The sequence below is a fragment of the Myodes glareolus genome, chromosome 25 (genome assembly GCF_982192425.1).
Source record: "Myodes glareolus chromosome 25, mMyoGla1.1, whole genome shotgun sequence".
Taxonomy (NCBI): Eukaryota; Metazoa; Chordata; class Mammalia; order Rodentia; family Cricetidae; genus Myodes; species Myodes glareolus.
Window position 1 is genome coordinate 33,163,259 of NC_142050.1, and position 23,819 is coordinate 33,187,077.

General features: G+C 40.0%; 2 protein-coding genes across 9 annotated transcripts in view; one reads left to right on the forward strand and one right to left on the reverse strand.

Moving 5' to 3' along the window:
- Positions 1–14,876, reverse strand: part of Cnot4 (CCR4-NOT transcription complex subunit 4) — a 104,884-nt gene extending 90,008 nt beyond the window's left edge. For 7 of the 8 annotated variants that reach the window (XM_085683988.2, XM_085683990.2, XM_085683987.2 and 4 more), the window contains exon 1: positions 14,739–14,876. The gene's annotated coding sequence lies outside the window, so the exon portion shown is untranslated. The remainder of the gene's footprint in view (positions 1–14,738) is intronic. The other variant, XM_085683986.2, reaches the window with a different exon arrangement.
- The window catches only part of LOC146889490 (uncharacterized), a 39,658-nt gene continuing 30,278 nt past the window's right edge, over positions 14,440–23,819 (forward strand). Inside the window, exons 1-2 of the mRNA XM_087901745.1 lie at positions 14,440–14,536; positions 14,641–14,945. Of these exons, the coding sequence (XP_087757871.1) occupies positions 14,440–14,536; positions 14,641–14,945 (402 nt within the window). The remainder of the gene's footprint in view (positions 14,537–14,640; positions 14,946–23,819) is intronic.

Consider the following 23,819-nt stretch of genomic DNA (forward strand, 5'->3'; position numbering starts at 1 on the left):
CAGGGTTTACTATTAGATTCTACTTAGATCTCTTGATATATCAGTGAACAAAGGAAAAAATAGCCTCTGTCCATACAAAGTCAAGTTATTCTGTGCCACAAGGACATTAAAATGGACTTGTAGGACTGGGGTGGTAGTTCAGTGGTAGAATACCCTAGGTTCAATCTTCAGAATTGAACAAAGAAAACAAACCAAACCTTTCCATTGAATAATATTTTATACACTCCTGACTTAAAAACTCCATCAACAAAAAGAATGATTTCTTCTATCAGCCACAACTATATATCACTGCCTTAGTTCAAAACACTTGATAATCATTTTCTATTTTGTCTATTCAATTTTGCTTTCTATTACTCCCTGATTCCAAAGAATCCAAGCAAGACAGTACTATGATTATTCTTCAAACACACTGCCTGTATTTCCATTTGGCCAAATAACTACTGAAAACATATGTCCAGTTCCTAGACAAAAAAAAAGTGTACTGAATACATAGACAACTTCAAAACTGAAAGTTTCTTGATTCAAATGTATTCTAACAACAAACCTTTATACAGAGCTTACTATATACTGAACACCATTTTAATAAATTAACGCATTTATTGTGCAAAATAACCCTAGGTCTTTTATGAATGATAAAACTGAGACTCAGTAAAGTAACTGTCCTAGGTCAGGAAGTGACTTTAAGTGGTAGAGCCAAGATCCACACTGTCTGATTCCATCCAATATAGCATGTACCTGCAAAAACAATGAATAAAAGCAAAGAGTTCAAAGGACTCACATTGAAAACTACAGACTAGCTGAATATAATATTCAACTATTAAATAATTTTCAGGACTAGAAAAGCTCAGCAGTTAAGAACACGAGCTGTTCTTCCAGAAGACACAGGTTCAATTCTCAGTACCCACAGGGCAGCTCAAAACTACCTGTAACTCCAGTCTCAAGGAATCTGGTACCTCTTCTAACCTCTGCAGGCACCAGCATACACACAGTAAATAAAATGTACAGATAGGCAAAAAAACATACAACATCTAAGACTGGGCATGATGGTACACACCTATTTCCAGCGCTGGGGAGGCAGAGGAAGGTGGATCTCTGTGAGTTCAAGACTCTAATCTACATAGTAAATTCCAAGCTAGCCAGAGCTAGAAAACGATATCCTTGTTTCAAAACAAACAAACAAACAAACAAAAAATCAAGTTAGTCCTTTATCTCAAATACTTAAAAACAGTATTTTCCTTAGTATCATGACAAGATTTTCAAAATTTTTTTAACATTTTGTTTTTACTTATAAACTTTGCTTATATTTATAAATATGTATGTGTGTGTGTGTGTGTGTGTGTGTGTGTGTTTGGGGGAGGAAGTATGGAGGTATGGAGAAGTTACAGGTAGTTGTAACCCATCTGATGCAGGTGCTGAGAACCTAGTAGCTCCTCTGGAAGAGCAGAAAATGCTTTTATCCACTGAGCCATCTCTCTAGATCTGAATTCCAAGTGTTTTTTTTTTTTAAGCAAGGTCTCACTCTATAGGCTTGAAACTCAGATCAGATTGGCCTCAAGTTTGTGACATTCTTCCTGTCTCTGCCTCCTGATGGCTGGATTACAACAAGCATGACCTACCACTCCTAGCTCTAGACTCAGTAATATAAAAAGAAAGGAATAGGGTTGGGGATGTAGTTCACTGGCAGAACACTTCAGTCAATGTAAGGAATCCCCAGTATCAAAAAGAAAAAAAGAAAAATTATAAATAAGAAAAATAATGATGTCTTAGTCTTCATTGCTAATGTGAGACAATTTTTTTAACAGATAAAAGTTTCCCCTAAAATAACCTATCTTGCAAAATGCCTGGGTGTAGCAATGTTTTCTATATGCTTGAAATTAATAGATAAGTCATGGAGTTGGAGACATGGGTACGTGGCTAAGAGTGCTTCCTAGTCTCAGAGTACCCAAGTTTGACTTCCAACATACATGTCAAGTATCTCACAACCACCTATAACTCCAGCTCCTCTTTGGCCTGTGCAGACACTCACATATGTGACATACATTCACACATACAATCACAGACACACAAAGGTTCTCCTGCACAAATTAAACCTATTAAAAAGAAAACATGCTTTAAAAAAATCCCCAAAGAGAAGGCAAACAGTGATTTGTGTTTAACAAAATAAATAATATAGATAAATAAATTTTAAAAAGTCAAAATAGCTCTGCCAGCTAGACATGGTAGCACATGCCTATAATTCCAGCACCATAGAGACTGAAGCAGCATGTTTGACATCAGTCTGGGCTACACAGCAAGACCCTGCAGCAGAAAGCAAAACTGAAAACAATGACAAGATAGCGAGCTCTGACACACTGCAAACACGAAGGCACTCTAGGTAGAGCTGTGTCAGGCAGATCACAGGCTGTATATCCCTGGAATGCTTGAAGGAGTGCTTTAGAGTTAAGATTGGAGGAGAGTCTAGAGTATGTGTGTGTATAAAATGGGACAGGTACAAAATTAAGATCAGTACATAACTGTAAACATGAAATTCATTTATATTTCATATAAACCTTAAACTTAAAGACTTGATATCCTAAGAAAAACTTTTAGTCTCAGTATATCTTATCTGCCATTTGACTGTGATTTCTCATGTGAGGAAGGTATGGACCTTCCCATTATGGTTATCAGGTTAATGTTCCAGTTTCAGTTGGGAGCATTTTGGAATTTGAAGTTAGGGGTAATCAACTTGTATTTCTCAATAATGTACTACATTACATCTTGGTTTTTATTATTATTAATATTACACAAATGCCACAACACCCATGGCATTAGGTAATCTTTTATAAGCAAGGAAAAAAATGACTGGTAAAAGTGTAAATTTAAAATTTTAAGCACTTTGGGCTTCAGAGAGTCTTAGCCTTGATTGTGAAAACTTTGAGATTTGTAAGTTAAATACAGCATGAGAATATTTCAGATATTGAAGGAATCAAAAAGTAAAAGCAAACACATTTATTATTCATCTACCATTTACAAAGCTAAAAGAATCCCATATATACATACACTTTAAAACACAGTAAAGGCGCTGGAGAGATGGCTCAGCAGTTAAGAATACTGGCTGCTCATGTAGAGGACTGAGATTCAATTCCCAACTACACACTGGACCACAGTCACCTGTAACTTCTGTTCCAGGGCATCTGATACCCTATTCTGACCTCCACAGAGACCAGGTACACACTTAGTGACTAGACGTACATGTAATGCAAAACATTAATACAATAAAAGTAAGTAAAGATATAAAACTTAAAAAACATAAAATGAGCTAGGCATAGTGGCACACAGGCAGGAAGATTAGGAGTTCAAGTAGCTTTCCAGGGGCTGGCAAGAAGGTTCAGAAGCTAAGGGACTGGCTACCAGACCTGATGCCATAAGTTTGACCTCTAGAACTCAAACTGTAGAGGGAAAGAATTCCTAAAAGCTGTTCTCTAAACTCCAAATGCACCCAATGGAATGTACAGGCTCACACAAGTACACAATAAATAAATAAAGGGCTTAAAAAAATTCAAAGTGGGGCAGGGTCACACATCTTTAATCCCAGCACTCGAGAGGCAAAGGCAAGCAAATCCCTGTGAGTTTGAGGCCAGCCTAGTCGACAAGAGCTAGTTCCAGGACAGCTAGGACACTTACACAGGGAAACCCTGTTTCAAAAACAAACAAACAAAAACAAAGTGACTTTCAGGCTAGCTTAAGATACATAAGATCCTATCTCCAGAAAGAAAGGGGGAAAAAGAAGCAAAGAACAGGGGATATAATTCAATAGTACAGCACTTGCAAGCATGAGCATGGCAAGACAGACAGAGAGAGGAGGGGAGGGGAAAGAACTTTAAAATGTGAAAATTTCCTTGACAAAATGAAGAATGCTGTCTAGAAATACACAATAGTTGAAGAAAGTTGGTTTATGAAGGTCAACAAACTAAATAAAATATTTTCAAGGGTCTCAGAACAGCAACAACACATACACATAAACACACACAAGCACACACACCAAAACAAAGGTGGTTGATTTTTTAAAAACTGTATGCAGCACTGGCCTGTGTTCATGTATATGTGCACATGTTTCAGCATGTACATGTGGAAATCACAGATGGACACTGGCATCTTCTTCAGTCACTCGGACTTATTCACTGAGACACGGTTTCTCAATGAATATAAAGCTCAGAGACTCAGCAAACTCCAAAGATGCTCCTTTCTCTGTCTAAGCTGGAATTATATGGGCGCAACATACTCAGCTGTTTTGGTTGGTTGGTTGGTTGGTTGTTTTTTTTGGGGGGGGGGTTGTTTGTTTGTTTTATCAAGTAGGTGCTAGAGATCTAAACTAAGGTCCTAATGCTTATAAGGATGGCAACCATTTTATCAACGAGGCCATCTCCTCAACCTCCAAGAGTAGTTTTGTAAAACCAAGCATACCAAAGTAAATCAAAGAATAAATTTTCATTTCATAATGTCCTTATACCGTCTCGCTGACCTTAAAATCCTATTCATCCCAGCCAGGTGATGGTAGCGCACACCTTTAATCCCAGCACTGGGGAGGCAGAAGCAGATGGATCTCTGTGAGTTCGAGGCCAGCCTGATCTACAAGAGTTAGTTCCAGGACAGGTGGCACCAAAGCTACACAGAGAAACCTTGTCTCAAAAAGAAAAAAAAACCTATTCATCCTTAAGAGAAGCTGGAGTTTTCAATATTTAATGTCCTTATTCATTAGAATTTTCTGCCATTCTTTCTGCCTCATCAAGCCATTATTAAACTTTAAAGATATCTAATAATATTTCCTGAGTGTAATTATTCAGTATAAGCAGTTTCATAACTTATCTATACTAATAAACACACAGAAGCAGATAAAATAAAATTCACTGTAAAAAGTAGGCAGGCACTGTGGCACACACTTGTAGCCCCAACACCACAGGAGACAAGGGTGAAGGATCATTCTAAATTCAGCACACTTTGTAGCTCTACAAAGGGAGACTGTCAAAAAAAGAAACATGCTTTACTTTTTACTATCTTAATGTTTCATGTTTTCTTCACTATTACCCAATGAATGAATATCTAAAATTGTTTTTAAAAACTGAATTTCTTTTTTAGGTTATTTGTGTGATCATGTATCACTTCCTTACTGAAAACTGCTTCTATATTAGCCACAATAATGTTGGCCTATAGTCCCAGGGACTGCAGCTCAGCAGTTAAGAGCACTGCTCTTTCAGAGGTCTTGAGTTCAATTCCCAGATGAGACCTAGTGTTCTCTTCTGGCCTGCAGGTTTACATGCAGGCAGAACACTGTATACAAAATAAATAAAACTTTTTGTTTGTTTGTTTTTTGTTTTTCAAGACAGTGCTTCCTGTAGCTTTGGAGCCTGTCCTGGAAGTAGCTCTTGTAAGCCAGGCTGACCTCAAACTCACAGAGATTCATCTGCCTCTGTCTCCATAGTGGTGGGATTAAAGGCATGCACCACTACCGCCTGGCAAATAAATTAAATAAAAACAAAGATGACTTGGGCTGCACCCCAGTCTAGATAACATGAGGCTGGCTATACTAGCAGCAGGTAAGGGAATGACCTTGTAAAAAAAATATATTCACTTTATTATAAAAGACAAGAACAACACATTTCCTCAGTCCTGTGTTCCAATCTAAACATGATGTCACATTGGGGCTTAAGGAAGAAAAGAGACTCTGGGACAGGAGGAATGGCTTAGCCTTTAAGCAGGCACATTGCCCTTGCAGAGGACCTGAACTCAGTTTTCAATACCTACATCAGGAGGCCATGACCACCTGAAATTCAAGTTCCAAGAGCTCCAACTCCCTTTTCTGGGTACCATACACACTTAGCATATACATACAGACATACACATATATGCATAAAGATAATTTTTTTTAAAAAAAGGCAATACCACCTTCATTAATGTTTCTCAGAACAGCTTCCCCACTAATCTTTAATACTTCAAACAAAATTAAGCCGTTAACCCCAAATTATTCTTCTAAAAATTACCACCATGTAACTCCTGACCCTTTTGGAGGTGGGGGGTCCCTAATCTCTTTGTAGACTGAATTCAATCTGATTCTAAACATATACTTCATAAACCAACTCTACTTTACTTATACAAAATAATCTGCTACAATCCAAATTAACACTTTCTTCCAGAAAGATCAGACTTCTTACATCCCCCTCACCAAGTGTTTGCTCATGCTTTCATCCCCCACATGGAATGTATGGAATGTTCTTCTGGAGATGCTCTGAAGAGACAATGAGTTCATATTCTTTATTTAAGTCCCACTTTCTTCATGAAGCCTCACGCCTACAACTCTGATGTGAAGACAATGGACTCAACTTTATGTATTATATACATTGCTTGAACACTGCTCGGACAGTGCTGGTTACTATTAGAAAGTATTCTTATCAAGACAAATGCAAACTGTCACTATCCAGCATGTGGGTCTATAATATGCACAACTATTTGAAAAGCTGACTGCATGATCTGATTAAAATTCAAAGTATTTGATTATGTCAAAGGAGTTCTAGTACAAAAAGAAATAATGTAATGATTAGGATTTTCATCCAAGTGGTGCAGTGTCAAGAGTATTAGGAGAAAAGGTAAAGTGAATGGGGCAGAGATGAAACCAAATTGACTGTGAGCTGTGGTCATCTCTGAGGCTTAGTGACAGCTATATCACAGTTCATAATTACTTCCTATTTGATGAATTTTTGTTCATGAAGATTTTTGTTTTTTTGTTTTCTCTTGGTTTTTCAAGACAGGGTTTCTCTGTGTAACCCTGGCTGTACTGGAACTCGCTATATAGATCAGGATGGCCTTGAACTCAGAGATCCACCTGTCTCTGCCTCCCTAGTGCTAGAATTAAGCACTGCATGGCTTCATTTTTTTTTAAAGGATTTGGTCTGGTTAGAATGCTTTCCTACACTAACCCCACATCAGACAGAGGTCTGATCTCCAAAATATACAAAGAACTCAAGAAATTGGACAACAAAAGATCACATAATCCAATAAAAAAAATGGAGTACAGACCTAAACGGAGAACTCTCAACAGAGGAATCTAAAATGGCTGAAAGACACTTAAGAAAATGTTCAACATCCTTAGTCATCAGAGAAATGCAAATCAAAACAACACTGAGATTCCATCTTACACCTGTAAGAATGGCCAAGATCAAAAACACTGATGACAACTTATGCTGGAGAGGTTGTGGGGTAAAGAAAACACTCCTGCATTGCTGGTGGGAATGCAAGCTGGTACAACCCCTTTGGATGTCAGTGTGGCAATTTCTCAGAAAATTAGGAAACAACCTTCCTCAAGACCCAATACCATTTTTTGGTACATATCCAAAGGATGCTCAATCGTGCCACAAGGACATGTGTTCAACTAAGTTCACAGCAGCCTTGTTTGTCATAGCTAGAACCTGGAAACAACCTAAATACCCCTCAATCGAAGAATGGATAAGAAAAATGTGGTACATTTACACAATGGAGTACTACGCAGCAGAAAAAAAATAACGACAGCTTGAATTTTGCAGGAAAATGGATGGCGCTAGAAAACATTATTTTGAGTGAGGTAACCCAGACACAGAAAGACAATTTTCACATGTACTCACTCATAGGTGGATTTTAAACATAAAGCAAAGAAAGTTAGCCTATAAACCACAATCCCAGAGAATTTAGACAACAATGCGGACACTAAGACTTACATAGATATAATCTACATGGGAAGTAGAAAAAGACAAGATCTCCTGAGTAAATAGGGAGCATGGGGGCCTTGGGGGAGAACTGAAGGGGGGAGGGGGGAGGCAGGGAGGGGAGTAGAGAAAAAATGTAGAGCTCAATAAATATCAAAGAAAAAGAATGCTTTCCTAGCACATATAAGCTCTAAATTAAAACCTTAGATTCCCCACCTTCCATTAAATAACAATAATAAAATACCATCTTAATTTCACTTTAAATAATATACACAAAATACATTATAATACCTTTTTTCAGGGGGTTACTGATGTAATGGATCACTGGCACCTCACAATGTGTCTGAAGCAAACAAAAGGTTTGCTTTGGTTTTTGAAACAGGGTCTCACTATGGAAGCCCCAGTCAGTCTCTAAGAACAGACATCACAGGTCTATACTAGCAGCACACGCGCACGCCTTGAATTCATGATCATGGTGTCTCACCTGCACTACCAGGCCTAGGTTGTAATTAACTTATTTACCCAACAAATATCTAGAATTACACTGACAATAAAAGAAAGGTTTCTAGAAAGATCCAATCTGACAGGGAGTTTGCACCATCTATATTCTTTTCTGCAAGTTATTAAAAGTAAATTGGAGGAATATATGTCATCAAAATGAGGAATCTCCATGAAAAGTAAAATTAATCTTACCACCAAAGCAATACTGTCTATATTACACACTTTTATTCAATTTTAGCATGTACAAATGGTATAAACAACTGCTGAAATTTTTTTAAAAAAATCAGAAAAAAAAGTCAAGTAAAATATGGAAAGCAGCAAACTAATTTTAGTTTTTTAAAATAGAGAAAAAGCTGCTACAATCAAGGTTCAATAACCTAAGTCAGCCAATGTCAAGTCAGTAAGTTCACAATCTAAAGACATCTGATGCCCAAACAGGGAATGAATTAAATAGGTTCCTCAATTACATGAAAATAACATCTTATTGAGAGACAGAAAAACATGCTTAAGAATTTCCAGAATCTTGGCTTAACGACAAGGTATCTGTTACTGTTAAGGAAATAGTTCACTCCTTGGCTACGTCATTAGATAGCTACCATTCAGATTCAACCACTGCTTTTTCTACATCATTTGCTAATCCCTTCTACAAGCAGTAATACAAAAACTACTATTTTTAAGTAATGGTATTTTTTTTTCCAATTACACTGGGTTTTAAGTTTGGTTTGGGGGTTTTTCCCCACCTATACCCTTTTGTTGTTATTTTGCTCTGTTTGTTTTGAGACAGGGTCTCATTGTGTAGCTCCGGCTGTCCTGGAACTCACTATGTAGACCAGACTGGCCTCAAACTCAGATCTGCCTGCCTGTTTCCCAAATGCTGGGACAAAAGGTATGCACCACTACACCTGGTATTTGACCTTTGTTTTTACACACTGGTTTTGCAAACATTCAATTTGATCATTTAGATTCCTAGTTCTATTCCACTAACTGTTTAACTTCTTAAGAGATGAGTTTTTTAGTAACCATACCACACAATAAGTTTCTGAAGTGATATCTAACACGCATGCTATTCAAATAGCAAGGCTTACCCTAGTAACAATACATCATCTACTTATCATTTAGTGCAAGTAAAGCTTAAAAGAGAATTTTTCTATATAAACAGCTTAATAATAAAGAAGCCATCCTCACAAATATACTGAGATAAAAAAGAAAATCATTTCAGATTGCCTTAAACTCATACATCTTTATTTTAGGCTTTCCTCTTCTGACAACAGAAAACCAAGCAAATAAAATACAACAAAGATATAGCTAACTAGTAATAATATACTTGCTTCATATAGACAAGGCCAGAAATGTACTTCTTAGTATTGAAAAACTAAACAAAACAAAAAAATAAGGGGTCAAAAAAATGTTGAAATCGCTCATAAACAACTGGGGCAGGTGCGGGGAGGGGTGGTTGGGACATCAAACCAACCAAACAAACACAAAACCGACAAAACTTTAAGAACCAGGGTGGGAGAGGATGGCTTCCATGGCTTTTGTTCTACAAATTTGAGGATCTGAGTTCTAGTCTCAAAACTCACTGGACATGGTATGCACTTGAAATGCCAGCCCAGGTTAGACAAAGGCTGGGGAACCCTATGCTTTCAAGGAGAGCGAATCTAGCCTAAATGGTGAGTTTCAAGTCAATGAGAAACTCTGTCCCCATTCCTAAAGTTGTCACCTGAAGTTGTTCTCCGGCATGCCCACACACATGAATCTGTATGAACAAACAAAAGCACACACAGAGAGACAGCCATTTTTTAATTATGAAAGAATAACGCGGGAGAACTCACTACATTACTACATTTGAAAAAGTTGGTACTTTACTCCACAGTCTTTCAACTAAAGAAGTCTACAAAACTATCTGGGCATGGCGGCAAAAGCCTTTAATCCCAGCACTCAAGAGAATCACTGAGCGTTCCAGGCCAGCCTGGTCTACAAAGGGAGTTCCAGGACAGTCAGAGCTGTTACACAGAGAAATCCTGTCTCAAAAAAAAAAAAAAAAAAAAAAAAAACACAAAAAAACACAAAATTTAAAGTCTATAAAATGAAATCAAAATTTTGAAATAAAATGTGTTAATACCCACAACTTGATCAAAGAAGTATATTATGCTATCATAATTCATGTAGTCTCAACTTTTGAAAAAAAATACATTAAATCTTTAAGTTTCCAGGATTACTGTAACTTTCTTTTCAAGAATGGATATTTGTGGATGTTTCCCAATAAATCTAAGGGAAGATACAGTTTATAAAATGTTAGAATGTGTTAGGAAGTTTTACCTGATACATCCTATTCCTGTGGGATGAAAGCCATTTACAAGTTCCATTTAGATTAAGAAATCCTTTGGGAAATGTATGTAGTACATTCTAGTTATTCTGTTTCTAGAACAGCAAAAACCTCTATAACCTATTTCCCTACTGTTTTTATTTCAAAACCAACTTAGTTCACTATAACTTCCTTCCCAAAAAGTCAAGGAAATATTAGGTAGTGACAGAACTATTTAAATTTTTAGCAGAGATTGAAGTTTTCACAAATTTAACCTACCTCACACATTCTACAAAAACAGTATTACTTGCAGTCATATTTTTTTAAAAAAAATCATTAAAATGAAGAGTGTATCTTCACTTTAAAACAAGGAGTAGAGAGGGAAAAAAAAGGAAAGCTTTTAAAACCAAACTGCTTAAATGAATTCTTTTTCATTCTCTTAAGACAAAATCCTTTTTACAATAAAACTCCCTAAAAGCTACTGTCTAGCATTCAGGAGACTCCATGTTCCAGCCTAGTACCACAAAAATAAATGTAAAACTCCCCTAATGCTAACTAACTCATCCTTCGGCAACACCTTCTATCTTTTCCTGAGCTATCCAGGACTGTTTATATGGTAGCTCACCCCTGTAACTCCAGCCTAAAGAAGCTGGAGCGGGGTGGTCCTGTGTTTCAAGGCAGCTTATGCTACACAGACCAGGACAGTCTGAGCTACAGAATTAAGACCTTGTTTCAGAACAAAACCAAAGTAATGGGTTGCAAGTTATCTCTAGCATTTTAATTTAAATGAAGTTGACAAATAAATGCCACAAAACAATTTTATTTTATACTTTGCTGTTTGACTGTTGTCTCTCATCATAATCACATTAAAGGTTTGTCTATGCAACTTTCTGGAAAATTATATGGTAAGTCAACTTTAAGTAACTCATGTTAAAAATCTTACACAAACAATTCATTTGAAGACTTCAATTATTTAACTTGGCAGAAAGAATTTCAAATTATCAAAGGAAATCATTAAGTATGAAGCTACCATGTTGAAAATGTTACAAATCTACACAAAAACATTCATAAAATTCAGTTTACTTCCTATCAATGTGCCAAAGAACTTTTACATCTTCTCTAGACATCCTGAAGATTCCAATAAATTCACTTTTATTTCAAAAGGCTAGAAGAATTTAATGACCCCAGAGGGGGGGAAAAAAACCAAGATATTTAGTGAGCCAAATACTTTTACAAAAGAGAAAATGTATTAAAAACTCAATCACCCCTTCTATAAGACAAACAGTCCTCTCCTTAGAACATACTGCTTACATGCAGCCAAGTACGACTGCCAAGAGTATCTAGACAAGATTGTTCAAAGTGGCAAGCTTTCTACCAGCATCTATTTTTACTTGAAACTGAAGACAAGGTATTGATAAACTAAATCAAAAGTTATTTCTTAAAAAAAAAAAAAAAAACAAAACCTCAAGGAAAGATAAGCTCTGGAAGGAATATAAAATGCTTCCAAGTCTCAGAAAAACAGCAATTTATTCAGTTTTGCCAAATAGGGGTTTAGGTAGCTAAAAGGAAAAAAAAGGAGCTTTAGCCAGACTCAGGAGGGCACACCTAGCACTCAGAAGGCAAAGGCAGGCAGATCTCTACAAATTCAAGGCCAGTCTGATCTATAGTGCTTGTCAGAGCTACATAAAAACCCTGACTTAAGAATAAAAAAGAAAAAGAAGCCAGGCAGTGATGGCACTCGCCTTTAATCCCAGCACTCACCTGTAATCCCAGCACTCGGCTTTAATCCCAGCACTCTCCTGTAATCCCAGCACAGGAGACAGAGGCAGATCTCTGTGAGTTCGAGGCCAGCCTGGTCTACAAGAGGTAGTTCCAGGACAGGCTCTAAAACTACACAGAGAAACCCTGTCTCGGGGGAAAAAGAAAGAAAGAAAGAAAGAAAAAAGAAAAGGAAAACAAAAAACAGAAAGAAGCAAGCTTTATGAGCAGCTTTTCGAACCACTGTTAACATTTTTTAAAGACTTTTTCACAATGACAGAATGTAACACCAAATGCAAGAATACTCAAAATTTTATAGGTAAAATATGTAAAACTTACAATAACCGAGTAATATGCAAAAGTGTCTAGAGAAACCACATTTGTATTTACATGTAAAGTATTACTGTTTTTTCCAATAAGAGATAAACTGCAACATGAGATTGTTATTGTGACTTTACTTTCACACACTATGGGTGTGTATACATACAAAACAAAATAAAACAAAGCAAAACATATACACTGCAAAACAAACATTGTCTTTCAAGAACGGATTTCTCTGTGTAGCTGTCCTGGAACTTGCTCTGTAGACCAAGCTGGTCTTGAACTCACAGAGATCCGCCTCTGTCTCCTGTGCTGGGATTACAGGAGAGTGCTGGGATTAAAGCCGAGTGCTGGGATTACAGGTGAGTGCTGGGTCTTGAACTCAGAGATTCCCCCGTCTCTGCCTCCCAGGTGTGAGATTAAAGGTGTGTGCCACCACCACCTAGCTACATATATTTTAAGAACACAGTATGTTATGTTCAAAAATGACATGTGTGTATCTGACCTACATAATCCTATTTGTTTTTCTGGTAATTCTTCTTTCACCGTGGTGTATTATAGCAAAGGCTCTGGCTTCTTTTTATACAAACTAAACATCTCAATTTTTGTCTAGTTCACTAAACTATGGACTATAAGCCACCCTCGCTCTTGCAGTTCTTGTTCTTACTATAGGAGATAACAGCTAAGTGCTACTATATGTGCACAGCTTTATGACTTCTTTTCTATGGCAAAAAAAAAGTAAGGAATTTAAGTTTACCCCCAAAAATATCAACTTCTTGCTTGCATACAAACTCAATGTATTTTTCCATACAACTTAGACAGATAACGCCTATCCTAGAAATGTCAAAAGAGAGAACTTCCCAGATCAAGAGTCAATTTACACGTAGCCAGAGAGGAAATCTCCACCCCAATCACAAATAGATGTTATCAATTAACCTAAACATCAATATGACGTAGGTAATAATCTATTCTCAAAAGGAATCCGCTACCCGCATATAATCAAAATACCAGTTGTATTTGCATGCAGTGTTCGGAGGAATTCTATGTGTGTGTGCCAGACTCGTCTTGTTTTGAAATGCTAAGCTGTTCTTTACGGGTATAATCAGCGTCCACATCAAGTGTCCTGAGGAAAGGCAATTCAGGAGAACGCTGGGTGGCATGGAGAAGGCCGAAAATGAAAAGAAGGGTAAAAAACCATGGTCCAACAGAGAGAAGGAGCAACAGCAAGATCGCACAATGCAAAACATTTCTCTCCTGAGTAGCCTGCAGAAAGATCTTCTCTCTTAACCCTAACAGTACCCTACCTCCCGTCATTCACTTCCCAACTTCCTTTACTTTTCAAGGAACAACAAGGGGCATCTCCCCTCTTCTGGAAGTGTGTGTGTAAAGGCTCTGTACAGGAGAGAGGGAAGGAATCGACTCTTCGCAAGAAGGTTGAGAAACAGGTGGGTTACACGGAGCAACGGAGCGGCAACATAATTTCGATACTCACGGGGTGGCTTTATATGACAGATGTGACTAAAAGGAGACGGCACGTCGGAATCAGCTCGGGTCTGGCAGACTGACTGGGGGCTGACAGAACGCACTAGAGGGGGGCAGAGCCTAGATCCAGGGCGACATCAGTGGAGAGGGGAGAAAAAAAGAGAAAAAAGAAAAAGAAAAAAAGCACCAGGCAGGACGGGTGGGCAATAAGCAGAAGCACCGGTCAGAGTAGAAGGATGGTTCTGGCTTGAGAGAGCAGGGCCAGTTGGAAAGGACGTCAGAGGGGAAAGGGGGCTGGGGAACCAAGGAGGACCGAGACCTAAGGACACTGTTGCCAGAAAAATGCGGGAATAGCTGGCGATGAGAAGCTCTCTCGGCTCCTCAATTGAAGAAATTCTCGAAGGAGAGCCGGCGCCCGCCGCCGCGCTGCCTCCAGCCCGGCTGCCTTTTCCTGGTGGTAACTGCTGTGGCGTAGAGGGGAGAGGGAGGAAGGGGAGGAAGAGGAGGAGGAGGAGGCAGCCGGAGCAGGAGGAGGGTGAAGGCGAGGCGGGGGGTGGGGAGAAAGGGGGGTGCGGCCTGCACAGTCCCAGCGAAGCCTCCGCTCTCTCGTAGCCGGTCAGCCCCGGGTTTCCCCTAAGCCCAGCCCCGCAGACACTCACCCGCCTGTCTTGCCTCGCTTTTCCCTCAGCCGACTCCACGCGCTGCCGCGTCCTCACAGGAGACCAGTGAACCAGAGTCGGCGAAAAAACTCTTCAGAACCGGGCCTGACTGCTTCAGTGAGTCCGACCTTTACGGCTAAGAGAGAGAGAGAGACTCTCAGCTTTCGGTGGGTTCCACAGCTAGACGGGCCACCATCTTACATTAGGGTAAGACTCCTCCGGTCTCCGGTGCGCAGGCGCATGCCGATCCGGCTGGGAGGGGCGGGGGAGGGGCGGGACTAGCGGCAAGCGACCGAGTGGGAGGTTGCGGAGGACTGCTCCGCTGCACCCTGGGAGTTGTAGTCCTCGGAGAGCAAGCGCCCCGGGGCAGGCCGGGAATTGAAGTCATCATTGGAGAGGGCGCTCCGGAGCTCGTACCTCACGTGGCTCCTGGAGCACCGGCTTTCTTCTTGTTTTGCTTCCTCCTCTGCCGGCGTGTGTGGCTACTGTGTCATGTGGTCGGCGGTTTTCATTAATGCTTGCTGAAATGAAGGAAACCAAAACTCTACGAAACTTAACTGATTTGGAGGGAGAAGGGACGTGTCTTATCTGCCCCGCCCTCCATAGTTAGGTATCCTACGGGGGCGTAGTGAAGGTAGAATCAGGTTGAGGATTGCAAGAGCGCGGGATTTGATCCTAGAGTGAGGACTTGATACTGTTTGGAAAAGTGAGCGTTCGTTTCCCGGTCTTTGCGCCTCCTGCCACCAGCAGGGTTGATCTCATCCTCTCGGCAAAATCGCCAGTGAAGAAATATCCTGAATTGCCAGATGCCTATTTCCCAAGAGAACTCGTGCCGTCTGAGCAGCGTGTGTTGCTGATGCGGAACAGTATGCGGACTTTACTGCACACTCCTGTGGGCTGCGAGTCCAGCCTGCACAGCTGTGCGCGTCAGGCTCGCAAACTGCACAAATAAACACGTCCCAAAGAACGTAATGCAACCGCAGCCAGCCAGTTCCAGCACCAAGAAATCCTAAATAGCAAAATCGGTCAATGTACAGCGCTTACCTGGTTGCCTCTTAGAACTCTGTTGTTGGTGGCGCTCCCGGGGCGGTCGATTCTGTTTATTGCCTGTATATTCTTTACCCATTCGTACAAATACGGAGCTCCTCCTTGGTACCTAGCCCTGTGCCATATGCTGGGAACATACAACAGTGAGCAAAGCACAAATCTCCAGTTCCCATCCCAGCGTGTGTGCACGTGCTGGGGTTTGGAGAAGTGAAAGGAAACAAATTTTCAAATCCAGGATTGAAATATATAGGATACAACTGTGGATATACCACAGTGGTAGTGCGTGGTCTGACAAACTTGAGACCTGAAAGCAAAAGGCGGGAGAAAGGATTTAAAATAGAAAAGGGCAGACTAAGGAAAGAAATTGAAGTTTTAAAATCGGAATCTTTTAGTGAGAAGCCCTCATTTCATTTTTTTAAAATAATTTTTCTATGGCTCCATTTTCACTCAGAGTTAATAGTTTTTGTGGGTTTTTGTTGTTGTTCTTGTTGTTGTTTAGTTTTGGGTTTTTGGTTTGGTTTGGTTTTTGGTTTTTCGAGACAAGGTTTCTCTGTGCAACAGTTCCAGCTGACCTAGAACTCACCATGTAGACCAGGCTGACCTCGAACTCACAGAGATTCGCCTGCCGATGCCTCCCAAGTGCTGGGATTAAAGGCATGTGCTACTACCGCCCGGTTAGGGTCAATAATTTTAGTGAAGAAAAAAAATAATAATTTTAGTGAAGAATTAGTAATAAACTCATACTTAACTGAATTTGAAGTTACAAAATCATATTAAATGATTACCTGAAAAGCTTGGAAAATCATTTGCATTCATCTTTAGGGACTTAAATGTCTAAATATTCCATACAGGTGGCACATATATTTTTAAAATCTGATCATTTATGTATATATACTGTGTATTATATATATATACATATACATATATATTAGAATTCTACACTGGATAAACAAAATAGTGAAACGAACAAATAAGTTTTTTTTTAATTTTATACAGTGGCTCCTTATGTAACCCGGGGTGGTCTTAAATTTGTAGTTCACACCTTTAATCCCTGCACTCAGGAAGCAGAAGCAGATAGATTTCTGTGCGTTCTAAGAATTTAAAGCCAACCTGGTTTTACAGCATGTTCAAAGCCAGCCAGGATTACATAGTGAGAGATACCTTTTCTCAAAAATAATTACCCCAAAAAAGGGGAACCAGACAGGGTTTCGGTTAGTGTAGGGGAGAGATGAAAGAGGTTAATGGGGGGGATGATGAAAATGACCCAAACCTATGTATATGCATATGAAATTGCCAGAAAAAAAAAGAATTTAAAAAATTAAAAAGAATCACACATTTGGACATAGTGCTATAAGTCCTTGTCTCAAAGTAAAAAATCATAATTAAAGCCTGGGGACGTAGCTGAGTGGTAAAGTACCTGCCTGGTGAAAGCCCTGAGTTCAATCTTCACAGCTAAAAGTAAAAAAGTTACAAACTAATATATAGTAAAATTATCAGTGTTTCCATAAACATGATTGTTCTAAAAATATAACAGATTCATCATTTTCTAGCATTTAGAACAAAATCCCCACATATATGAAAGCTGTAAACACGAACAGACGTGGGTGTGTTTTTGTCCTCTGGTGGACAAAACCAGTCTATCCTTAGTTACACCATGATAGTTTCCTAATGTATTCCTTATTTGTTGGAACTAAAAACACAAACAACTCTGTGTTCATTTGTAAAAACAATATAGACCTTAGATAATTGGATATAAGTTGCATTCAGATACTCATAAACCGGACTTTCACCTGTGATGGGACATTTAAAAGTCATCAGGGACATAAAGTGGCTATTCACATAAAATTATGAGGAACGGTTTCCCCATTTTTGTAGAAAAACTAGTATGTGCCCTTAACTACTGAGCCAACTCTTCAAACCCAAGAATACATTTCTATAAAATCACAGAAAAAAAAATCACATGATTCATGCACATTGTCGCTGTGAAGCGACACCATGACCACAGCAACTGTTATAAAGAAAAACATGTAAAAGCTGCAAGGTGGCGGCTTGCAGTTCAGAGGTTCAGTCTATATCATCATGGTGCGGGACATGGTGATCTGCAGGCAGTCATGGGGCAGGCTACATTTTGATCAGAAGGTAACAGGAAGTTAACTGAAACACTATGCCTATTATGAGCATAGGAAACCAAAAATCTGCCCCCACAGTGACATACTTCCTCTAACTAGGCCATACCCACTCCAACAAAGCCACGCCTCCTAATAGTGCCACTCCCTATGTGTTTGTGGGGGAGGGCAATTACATTCAAATAGCCACACACATCTAATATGTAATGTGTAGTTAGAGTCTTGAGAGAATTGTGACTAGAAGGGAAAGGAGAAGAAACATAACTTTCTTCAGAAATTGTTGCATTGATTTATGGTTATTTTTATTAATCAGTTTTATACATTTTCAAAAATAGATCACTCTGCTATGTTGAGACTGAATTGGAGAAAGACAAGAATTAAATTGGAACAACTAATTAAGAGAATATCTCAGTCATCCATATGGTTACTCTGATTGTGGTGACAAAAAAAGACATAAAAAGGTTATAAATTCAAGATACATTTTTGAGGACTGAAATAACAAAATTGATAAACTGGAAATGAAGGAGTGGTCATGAATGAGTTAGATTTTTCTGGACTAAATGACCTTGTCAATAGGGCTCCTTGGATAGGAAGGAAGGAAGGAGGGAAGGAAGGAAGGAAGGAAGGAAGGAAGGAAGGAAGGAAGGAAGGAAATGGTGATGATTGAAATAGTATGTGTGGAATGTAGGAAGACAAGTTCATGTGAAAAGAAAGGTGCAGTACTTCAGAAGAATAGTGATTGCCCACGTGAACCCAATAAGCTTATTTTTAAATTTTTATTTCTTGTGTGCATGTGTGCATGTTTGTGAAAAGGTGGTGTGCACTTTTGTAAATTATTCACATATGGTTATTTAAAATAAATCAGTATTTCAATCATATTCTTGGAATGTGGTTTCAGTTATGAACCTTACTACATGCAAAGAAATGATTGTAGATCGCTCATCACTCACAAGGTGCTGGATTTGGTCACTAGTACTGAATGAAAAATCGGATTGCTTCAATATTAATAAATGCTAATGTCACATTGTTTGGGGGTCTTTATTTCCCCCAAATCCTTCTAACTGTGAGTTTTATTGATATTTGCTAATTTTAGTCTCAATCATTTAGTGAGTATGTAAGTTGAGTACAGGTTTAAGTATGCACGCTTATCTTAGGATTTGAAAGCAAAAAGAGAGAGACAACAAATGAACTAACTAGAAATTGTTAACTTCTTGTCAAAGTTTTAGAAATGTCGGTGGTGATACGTATCTTTAATCCCAGCACTAGGGAGGTGGAAACAAGAACATAAGGTGGGTGGCCACAGGATCTGGCCCCCATTCAGTCTAAGGGTTCATAGAAACAGAATCTCCCCTTTTCGATCTGAGGATTTAGTAGAGGTAAGAAGTCTCTAGTGGCAGGCTGCTCTGCTTCTCTGATCTTTCAGGTTTCACCCTTGATATTTGACTCTGGGTGTTTATTGTTTTGGGGTTTTGTTTGTTTGTTTGTTTGTTGTGTTTTTTTTTCGAGACAGGGTTTCTCTGTGGCTTTGGAGGCTGTCCTGGAATTAGCTCTTGTAGACCAGGCTGGCCTCGAACTCACAAAGATCTGCCTGCCTCTGCCTCCAGAGTGCTGGGATTAAAGGCATGTGCCACCACCGCCTGGCAGGGTGTTTATTGTTAAGACTAATTAGGATCACGCTTCGTATAACTTCAGTGTCAAGAATGAATTTCAAAGTTGGATGGTGGTGGCACACGCCTTTAATCTCAGCACTCAGGAGGCAGAGACAGGCAGATCTCTGTGAGTTTGAAGCTAGCCTGGTCTACATAGTGAGTTCCAGGACGGGCTCCAAAGTTACACAGAGAAACTCTGTCTCAAAAAACAAACAAGCAAAAAAATACCAAGATTTTTTAAAATTACGTTTTTTGCCAGCTACTTTTTACCAGTCATTCAAGAAATACATAATCCTTCTCTTAGTCAACTTCTTTTCTCATTATGGAGATTAATGCAGTTTAATTTACTGCACCAATAGATCGAAGGGAGAAATGCATGCACTTATAATAGATACAGAAAAAGTTTTCAGTATAATTTTTAAAGAATAATTTTTCTTTTTTTTTGGTTTTTTTCAAGACATGGTTTCCCTGTAATATTAGAGCCTGTCCTGGAACTAGCTCTTGTAGACCAGGCTGGCCTCAAACTCACAGATATCCGCTTGCCTCTGCCTCCCGAGTGCTGGGATTAAAGAAGTGCGCCACCACCATCCAGCTGATTTTTTTTTTTTTACAAAGTAGAAATGAAAGGACTTTAGTGGACTTCATTAGTCCTCTAAAATCTCATAGCAAATATTATACTTAGTAGGGAAATTTTAAAAACATTTTCTTTAAAACTTGCCAACAGGGGCTGGAGAGATGACTCCGTGGTTGAGAGCACTGGTTGTTCTTCCAGAGGTCCTGAGTTCAATTCCCAGCAACCACATGGTGGCTCACAACCATCTGTAATGAGATCTGGTGTCTTCTTCTGGCCTTCAGACATACATGCAGGCAGAACACTGTATACATAGTAAATTAATCGTTAAAAACAAAATGCCAAGGGTTCTCACTATTACCATGGGTACCATTAGCCTCATAGTGTAGGGCCACAGCCAAAGTAAAAAGACAGCTGTAAGATGAGATATGGTTGGGCACAGTGGTGCATGTGTGTAACCCCAGCACTTGAGAGGCGGAAGAAGGTGGGTCAGGAACTCAAGATTATCCATCAGTGTGTAGCAAGTTCAAGACCAGCTTGAGCTACATGAGACCCTGTCTCAAAAGAGAGAAATAGGAAGAGAAAGAGAGAGAGAGAGAGAGAGAGAGAGAGAGAGAGAGAGAGAGAGAGGAGAAAATGTTGTATATAGATAAAATAATACATGAAGTTTCTTTTTACAGCAAATGGTAATTAACCCAGAGACCCACAACTGTCCAGAAGGCAGAGGATAGGAAAGTGCAGAGTGATCAACCCTAAATGAAACATCTATATCGCACCCCTTTCCCCAAGGCTCTGAGATCACTGTGGAAAAGGGAACAGAAAGACTGTAAGAACCAGAGGCAGTGAATGACTACAAAAGTTTCTTTCTGACCTAATAGGCGCATATGAGCTCACAGCAGTTCTGACAGCATGCACAAGCCCTGTGCAAGCTCAGGCTGAACCAAAGCCCAGCGTGGGGAGGGAAGGTGGACACAAAGTCCCAGCCTTGGCCAAGGAGCTATGAGCAATTGATAGTGGCTAAATGGAGAAGGAGAATCAAGGCTTTGGGGAAGTGTTTTTTGATTTGTTGTTGTCGTTTGTTTGTTTGTTTGTTTTGAGCCTGGCTCTCAGTATATAGCTCTGGCTGTCTTGGAACTCACAGAGATCCCCCTGTCTCTGCCTCCATGCACCACTATGCCTAACAAGAATCGGTTTTAAGAGTACAACTCCTAGCCGGGCCCTGGTGGGGCAACCTTTAATCCCAGCACTCAGGAGGCAGAGGCAGGTGAATCCCTGTGAGTTTGAGGCCAGCCTGGCCTACAAGAGCTAGTTCCAGGACAGCTAGGACTGTTACACAGGGAAACCCTGTCTCGAAAAGCCAAAATAAAAGAAAAGAAAAGAAATACAACTCCTACCCTGGGCTACATGAGATTGAATCAGTCTAAAAAGAGAACCAGAACTCACATAAAGGTGCTCCCGGCCCTTAGGGGTCACATGCCTTTAATCCAACACTAGGGAGGTGGAGACAGGAGTGATATGGCTGGGCAGAGAGGAGGCAAGAGCTCATTGTAGTCTGAGGTTTAGTGGAGAACCTTGCAGTCTGTAGTCATGGTGAGGGCAGGACTGCCCCTTTGTTTGCGCCTTGGGAGAGGTAAGAGCCCTCTAGTGCCTTGGCCGCTTTGCTCTTCTGCTCTTCAGCTTGAACACCAATATCCATCTCTGAGTTTTTATTATTTATGCTATACCACGGAGTCTCACACTCCTGCTCGCTTACTGAACTGCTTTAACTACATGTAGGGAATGGGTAGTAGCAAGTACCTAGGGAATCATATAATGGCAAGGACATTTTGGTTAAAGAAATGGCCCTCAGAAAAGAGAAGCTGCTGGGACTCATAGTCTGAGCATAGCCTTTTTAATTTTTTCTATTGAGCCAGCTTCTTGGGAGGCTGTGTGTGTGGCTAGCCACAAGAATGTTGGGTCACAAAATATCCAACCCTGTGTAATGACTTACAGCAATGGTCATCTATTCTCTACCACGCAACTGTTGGTCTTCAGGGCCAGGAATCAATGGATCAAAGCTGAGTCTGTTGGGTGATTTGCTTCAAGCTGCTTGTAACCACCCTGGAAGCTACGAGAACACTCTTTCTTTAACGGGAATGGGTATTTTGCCTACATGTATGTCTGTGCACCACTTGTGAACATGTCCTCTGGAAGTGTTCTTAACCACTCAGCTATCTCTACAACTCCAGGAATAAAGATAGTCCAAACATATCCCCTGTGCTTCCCTTTAACTACCAGACTGTTGGAACAGTGAACCCTAAGAAATTGGAATTTTCCAGGAGCCTGGTACTGAGAGAAAGAAAAGCCCTGGTGTCAGCCACAGAAAGGAACTTATTTCTAGGAAAGAGATTTTACACCAACAACTTTTAAGACCAATTTACAAGGAACCAGGAACCAGGATAATGGCAATAGGCAGGACTACACCTTGACTTGGACTGCTTAGCTATTGAAAGATTCTAAATGCATTTGTAAGCCCCCTCAACCCTAAGACATTTTTCTAAAACCTTACACTCACTCTCTCTTGGAAACGGGACAGTCGCCCACACACACACATGCTGAACTGCTCATCCTCCTGTATCCTTGTGAATAATCTTCAAACATAACTCCATTCTGGGAATTAAGGCAAAGACAACCCACAGATGTTGACTCAGTTCCTGATGTTTGAGTTAGTCACTAGAATACGGTCAGGAAGGCCACGGATGCTCTCCCTTATCTCACCTGACCACACAGCTATTCTCCTGCCCTGGAATAGACCAATCACTGCTAGTGACCTTTTAAATAAGCCAATCCAATAAGTTGGAAAGCAATCTACAGGTTCCCCCCCTTGCGTCTGTGGCTTTTTGCATTAAAAGATGGACTGTAACAGCTATCGGAGGTTCTTCATATCCCGAACCTGAAGGGCCCTGTCATGACAGAATAAAATCCTCTTGCTTTTGCATCAATTGTGGTTATGAGAGTGGTGTCTGGAGCAACTCCTTCCTGATGTTTGGACTTCTAGTTCAACACTATTTATATCACTTGTCTTCTGTTTAAACCTAAACTTCATGTTAGAACCTACAAGACGGACTGGACCTCTCTATTCTTCCCAATGTGTCCACACTAAAGAAATCTTTTTCTGCTTTTCACTGGTTTTTTTTTTGGGGGGGGGGCTTGGTTTGGTTTTATTTATTTATTTAGTTAGTTAGTTGCTTTTTTGCTCTGTATTTTGAGATAGGGTCTCTCTATTACGCAGCTCTGGCTGTCCTGGAACTCACTATGTAGACCAGACTGGCCTGGACAGCACAGAGATCTATCTCCATGCCCACCACCACCACCACACGTGGTCCGCTGTTGTGTCTTTGATTAGCCTGTTGAGGAAGGTTGTCCATACCCAGGTTGTCGGGATTGTCTGGTCCCACACACTGATAGCACCAATAACAGCTGGGCTTAGTCATCTGACATCTCTTTGTGTGTGTGAGGAGGCTGCATGTTTCTGAGGGAGGTTTTTCTGATGGCAGAGGCGAAGTACAGGCGAGCAAGCCCAGATACGCAAGCGTGTGCCAAGCCTCTCCTGGTGTCACATTTAGCAATAATTCAACAATCAAAGCATGGCGAGTTCTACATCAGAATTTCCGGGGAGCGGAGTCTTCTCATGGAAGCTGGATGATGA